This window comes from Barbus barbus (assembly GCF_936440315.1).
Source record: "Barbus barbus genome assembly, chromosome: 11".
Lineage (NCBI taxonomy): Eukaryota > Metazoa > Chordata > Actinopteri > Cypriniformes > Cyprinidae > Barbus > Barbus barbus.
Genome location: NC_136739.1, coordinates 11,256,543 through 11,262,836, shown reverse-complemented (window position 1 = coordinate 11,262,836; position 6,294 = coordinate 11,256,543). Strand labels below are relative to the sequence as shown.

The following is a 6,294-nucleotide window of genomic DNA, read 5'->3' as shown; positions in this document are numbered from 1 at the left end:
AGAAATGTAATAAACACCGCAAGCGCTGTCCATGGTGCTTCACCTGTCTCAATATTCAAGTAAAAGTGCTGAATAAACAGCTCCTGTCAAAAACTGTACACCCTGAAAGAAGCATCAGGATTGGCAGTGCAGTTGTGATTCTTTGTTTTTGTTCTTGTTATTTGTACTTGTTTAAGAAAAGTTAATTTAATTAATTTCTTGTTGGCTGTTAATTATGTCAGTAAGGATAGCTTTATACATAACTCTTTCCTCCACTCACACACACACACATTCTTCAACGTGTCATAATTGGGAAATAACTTCAGTCCAATTTGATTGCTCTTCATTTGCTGCCTCTTCTTCCCCATGAGCAGTGATTAAACTATGCATATATATAAGGCAGTTAGTAATTAAATGAGCCAATGGGCAATTATTGCTTAATTGTATGTAATTTCCCTTCGTTAAAAAGGTAAATGAAAGCAGACCATATTGTGGATATAATACATTAGATCTAGCAATAAACCCAATCAGGTGTTGAGCACAAGGCTGGTCTGTCATTTTCTATGTGGAACATGACTGACAGTTTTGGACATACTCTTTAAATTAGACATCATTGACATCATGGGATAGTTTGTCCTCACATGTCAGCCTTGAATGGCTAAATCGCAGTGTCTGTGGCTCTTCGACATCTAATTTGTTCTGCATAAGGCTGAACAGATCAAAACTCTATTTGCTTTGTGTTATAACAACATAAAACAATAATCCAAAACTATTGTCCAGTGGGTGGTGAACAACAGTGTCCTCTAGAGGAGACTGCCACCCCCATTTAGAAAAAAACTAAAACAACAACAAAAAAATAAATAAATAAATACAGTGGTTTAGTTCAGTTTTGGAAGCTGTATTAAGAAAATCTTATAAACTTTAATTTTGTATCTGTTTACATAGAAAAGGGACTGAGCAAGGTGTTTTTATTTATTTATTTTACATACTGTGGTTTTACCCATAAGGCCATGGAATTGTTTATGGTGGCCCGGAGGTGCAGGATTTAGTATGTGGAAAGAGAGTGTTCCCATGTTGGTTGAGTGAGACCTGTCTCAAATAACAGTAACTCCCACCCATACAGATACTATATGGCAAAGACTTTTTGAGGGGAAGTGTTTCTAGACTTCTTCACAGTCTGCATTAGAGCTGTTGTCTGCTTCACATTTCTTTATTTTTATTTTCTTTATTATTTTTTTCTTTTGCCAGTACCAGATGAATTTCCCCATCTATTTACCTTTATATTGAAATGACTGTGATAATCCCCTCCTCTGCCCTCTTCTAATGACTGTAGTCTCGTACAAATAGATGCAAAGGGTTAAATATTCTGTATATGGTACTATGGTTTCTTAAAAGGAAAGCTCTTGTTTAATAAAAGCTTAGCTGTGTTGGGTTTAGTCAAAAACTTGGCCTGAATGGCCTGCTTAAAGTCATCTTTGTTGAAATGTAGCTTTTATCAATTTATGTATTATTTTATTTCTAATGCTGTTTTGCAGTGTACAACACAATGACCAATAGCTCTTAGATTCCAACCCCTATTAATTGTTGTTTAGGCTTAGATTAACAAGCTTTACCAAAACAAATCTTAAACAGTTTTATTAGAATGAGAAGGAAATAAATATTTAATTCTATTATTGTTACCTCTTTTTTCAGTTTAATGTGAAATCGACCCTAATCGAATGTAATACTTGTAATTTCCTAACATGTGAATGTATAAATTGTACTCTGCATACTGAAATGCATATGACAAAACAGGTAAATTGCTATTCGACGATGGGGAATATAAACTACAGCAGATCTCAGTGAAATCACTGTCAGTCAGCCCTCAGATTGGCAGAAGAGTATCGCAGCTGATTGGTTCTACTCACGTATGACGCAGATTACGTACTGAACTCAAACACGTGGGTCTCACATAAACAAAGCCACATTGGCAGACAGAGCTCTACGTGCCAGTGTTGAGCTCCGCGATCTGCGAACCACACGCCGGACTGGACATTTACACACATATTCTGCATCACAACCTTATGGATACAATATAGTTTTACTGATGGTCTACTAAGGTATGTCATTGCCTGTCTTTTTATTCTTTGTTTGATTGGGCATTTTCAATAAAAGCAGTGCAGAAATAATCCTATGGCATGTTTGTTTTAAACAGTCTTTGAATGTTGTTTGTTGATTTCTGCTGGTTTCATAGAAACTGATTGATGTTTTTCTGTAGAGCTGAATTGTGAAATTAACTTTTACCCAGTCGTTGTATGAGAGGCTTGTGTGAAATTGTGTTTGTTCAGACATGCATTTATTAAGATAATTAAACTGAAGAGTAAAAACAAATAAACAAACGCGGCGCGCAAATCCTTAAACTTTCGCCCCATCACGCACATGTTCTAATACGGCGCTAGAGTGTTTAAAAGTTTAAGTGAGCTCTAGAATTTTGTGTAGTTACGTAACAGAACTAATAAAATGTGATGCAAAATCAAGTGAAAGTTGTGTGTTTTATCAGAGGGAGAATCCAGAGCTGACTCGTTTGTCTTGAACCCCGGTATTAAATTTCACCTGATATTATCACCTTCACTGCGAACTGCAGAGGAACAGTCTCACTACTGAAGGTAGGCTACTTCAGCAGAAAAAAATAAATTAATAAAAAATAATAATTATTATTATAATCTTGCTAAGTTGCATGCAAGCTGAAATCAGTGCCAAATCATGTTTTGATGGGCATTTGGATATGTCTTTATGGTTTTTTTTTTTATTATTATTGATTGGTGTGTTTTTGCAGCCATGCCCTGCGTCCAGGCTCAGTATGGCTCATCCCCGCAGGGCGCGAGTCCTGCGTCTCAGAGCTACAGTTACCACACCAGCGGAGAATACAGCTGCGATTTCCTCACGCCGGAGTTTGTGAAGTTCAGCATGGACTTGACCAATACCGAGATCACCGCCGCCACCACCTCTCTGCCAAGCTTCAGCACCTTCATGGACAACTACAACACCGGTTATGACGTGAAGCCGCCTTGTCTTTACCAGGTGCCCCATTCTGGAGAACAGTCCTCTATCAAAGTGGAGGATGTCCAGATGCACACATACCATCAGCAGAGCCATTTGGGCCAGCAGTCAGAGGAGATGATGGCCCACTCCGGGCCTATGTACTTCAAACCTTCCTCACCTCACGCTCCGGGAGCGGCGAACTTCCAGGTCCAGCCCAATCATATGTGGGAGGATCCCAGCTCCCTGCACACTTTTCATCAGAACTATATGACCACGCACATGATAGATCAGCGCAAGAACCCTGTGTCCAGGCTCTCCCTCTTCTCCTTCAAGCAGTCTCCACCCGGAACCCCTGTTTCCAGCTGTCAGATGCGCTTTGACGGGCCTCTCCACGTGTCCATGGGGCACGACAGTCCCGGAGCGCACCGAGCCCTGGACAGCCAGAGTTTCGCAGTGCCCAGTGCCATTAGGAAACAGGCGGGAATAGCCTTCACGCACTCCTTGCAGCTCAGTCACGGCCATCAGCTGATGGATAGTCAGGTGCCGTCACCCCAGTCTAGAGGATCTCCGTCCAGCGAAGGTTTGTGCGCGGTGTGTGGGGACAACGCGGCTTGCCAGCACTATGGAGTCAGAACGTGTGAAGGGTGCAAAGGCTTCTTTAAGGTATTTTTTGCATTATTATTATAGTTATTATAATTATTTATTTTATTTATTTGCTTACTTCTTAGATTTGCTGCCGCTTTATATCGGTTTTATCTGATGAGACCTAATCAGACATCTGAGCAACTGTCATATTAGCGTTTTTTGTTAGATTTTTTTTTTTTTTTTTCAATCTTTATTTTGCTCACTTGTTAGTCGCATATCTGATTTAAGGTATTTAAAAACCTTAAACCAAAAAAATGTAAACCAAAAACATATTGAATATTTGCTTAGAAAAATATGAAAAGTTTGTGTGAATTGTATGCTATATAAATTAAATCTTATTGTCCCATTTTTTGTTTTGTTTTTGATTTAGCGTACAGTACAGAAGAACGCCAAATATGTCTGTTTAGCCAATAAAAACTGTCCTGTGGATAAACGCCGGAGAAACAGATGTCAGTATTGTCGATTTCAGAAGTGCCTGGTGGTTGGAATGGTGAAAGAAGGTAAATCGATTTTTGTACACACGTCTGTGCGTCTTATAAGCGCTGTTCATTATAATATGCGTCGCACTTGGAAAGAAGAGAAGCGCGCAACTGCAATTATAGTTGTTGCTGACAGAATTGTATATGCACATTACAGAGAGCATAATAGCCACTTGATAATAACAGTCTTGTATTGTTTTGACAGTTGTTCGGACCGCCAACTTAAAGGGTCGGCGAGGCCGTTTACCCTCCAAACCCAAAAGTCCGCAGGAGTCTTCTCCCCCTTCTCCGCCCGTCAGTTTGATCAGCGCTCTGGTCAGGGCTCATGTGGACTCCAACCCCTCTATGAGCAGCCTCGACTACACCAGAGTGCGTTATGCTCCATTCATCTATAATTTTACTAATCACTTTAGGCTTTAAAAGAAGAAAGTCAAAATGCGCATGTGACTCTTGATGCGCTTCCTGCGCCAATCTGACACAACCAATATTAGGAATTTAATATCATACAGTGTTTCATAATAAACTTTCAGCACTTTAAGGGTGACATATTTTACTCTCTAAATTGCTTTTGCAAGAAAGAAGCCTGTGAAATACAGACACAAGTTAAATTAAAGAGGGGGACCTCTCCCCCTTCTAGAAATGGCTTTGCAATTTCACGGGTTATATATTTTAAGGGAGCTCATTAAGTCATGTTTAAATTAAATTCCAGTTCCAAGCCAACCCAGACTACCAACTGAGCGGAGATGACACACAGCACATCCAGCAGTTCTACGACCTCCTCACCGGATCCATGGAGATCATCCGCGGATGGGCAGAAAAGATTCCCGGGTTCACCGACCTGCCTAAACCGGACCAGGACTTGCTGTTCGAGTCTGCCTTCCTGGAGCTCTTCGTGCTGCGCCTGGCGTACAGGTACCGAGGCCGCTGGAGAGGTGGCTTTGCTGCTTCAGTTTTTATTGGCTCTGCAATAATTATGAGCCGCTTAAATCCCCGTTTAATGCGCACGGTAATTAACGGGTGCTTTGTCATTAATCTCAGATCCAACCCGATGGAAGGCAAACTCATCTTCTGTAACGGAGTGGTGCTGCACAGGCTGCAGTGCGTCCGTGGATTTGGCGAGTGGATTGACTCTATAGTGGAGTTCTCGTCTAATCTCCAGAACATGAATTTAGACATATCTGCTTTCTCATGCATCGCCGCCCTAGCCATGGTCACAGGTGAGATCAGTTTTTATTACACTGTTTAAAAATGTGCAACTTTATTTTTATTTTTATTTTTTTATGTTATATTCTCATATGCGAATTATTATTATTATTATATTGCAGAGAGACACGGACTGAAAGAACCCAAGAGAGTGGAGGACCTTCAAAACAAGATAGTAAACTGTCTGAAAGACCAAGTCACCTTCAATGGAAGCGGTTTGAATCGTCCAAACTATTTGTCCAAACTGTTGGGTAAACTGCCTGAACTGCGCACACTGTGCACACAGGGTCTGCAGCGCATCTTCTACTTAAAACTAGAAGATCTGGTTCCACCGCCAGCAATAATCGACAAACTGTTTCTTGACACTCTGCCCTTTTAAACCGCGAGAAAAGGAGAGAGAGAGAGAGAGAGAGAGAGAGAGAGAGACTATTTCAAACAACCTCAGAGAACTTCCACTGACTCTCTTGAAAACGGAAAGTCTCATTTTTTTAATCCATCAACCATTGCCAAATGAAGTGCGCTCTCGGAAAAAAAAAAAGGATTCAACAATCTAAAGCCTGGAAAACACCACACGAAATAATGATAATAATACCTTTTGTCATCGGCAAGTTATTTTGCCCCTTTATCCCACCAAAAAATACCGCTACTGAGTATCTCAGAACAAAAATGTAAAAATAGGGAAGAAAGTAATGATAATATGATAAATTATAATAAAAGACACATATTATTCAATAGTATGCCTGATTTTGAACAATGAAAAATATCTCGCCACTACTAATCATTGTTAACTGCAAACGTCTGTATTCATGGGAAATCACAGAGTAGAGTGTATGATACACCATTTCTATATACCTATTCAATAGATTTATGTGATTTATATGATGTGTATAAAGCTTGTACAGAGACTTTTTTCTTTTATAACTTGTGCCTGTGTATCTCTGTCAGGTGGAAAGGAGACGCATGTTGT

The 6,294-nt window shown here is 40.0% G+C and overlaps 1 protein-coding gene across 1 annotated transcript; it reads left to right on the top strand.

Moving 5' to 3' along the window:
- Positions 1-2,796: 2,796 nt before the first annotated feature.
- Positions 2,797-5,986, top strand: LOC306876650 (nuclear receptor subfamily 4 group A member 2-like; the record flags this gene model as incomplete). Its single annotated transcript, XM_079427985.1, has 6 exons — positions 2,797-3,663; positions 4,016-4,145; positions 4,330-4,493; positions 4,834-5,036; positions 5,163-5,341; positions 5,450-5,986. The coding sequence occupies 6 exons, from the start codon at positions 2,797-2,799 to the stop codon at positions 5,704-5,706; spliced, it is 1,800 nt and encodes a 599-aa protein (XP_079284111.1). The 3' UTR covers positions 5,707-5,986.
- Positions 5,987-6,294: the final 308 nt, after the last annotated feature.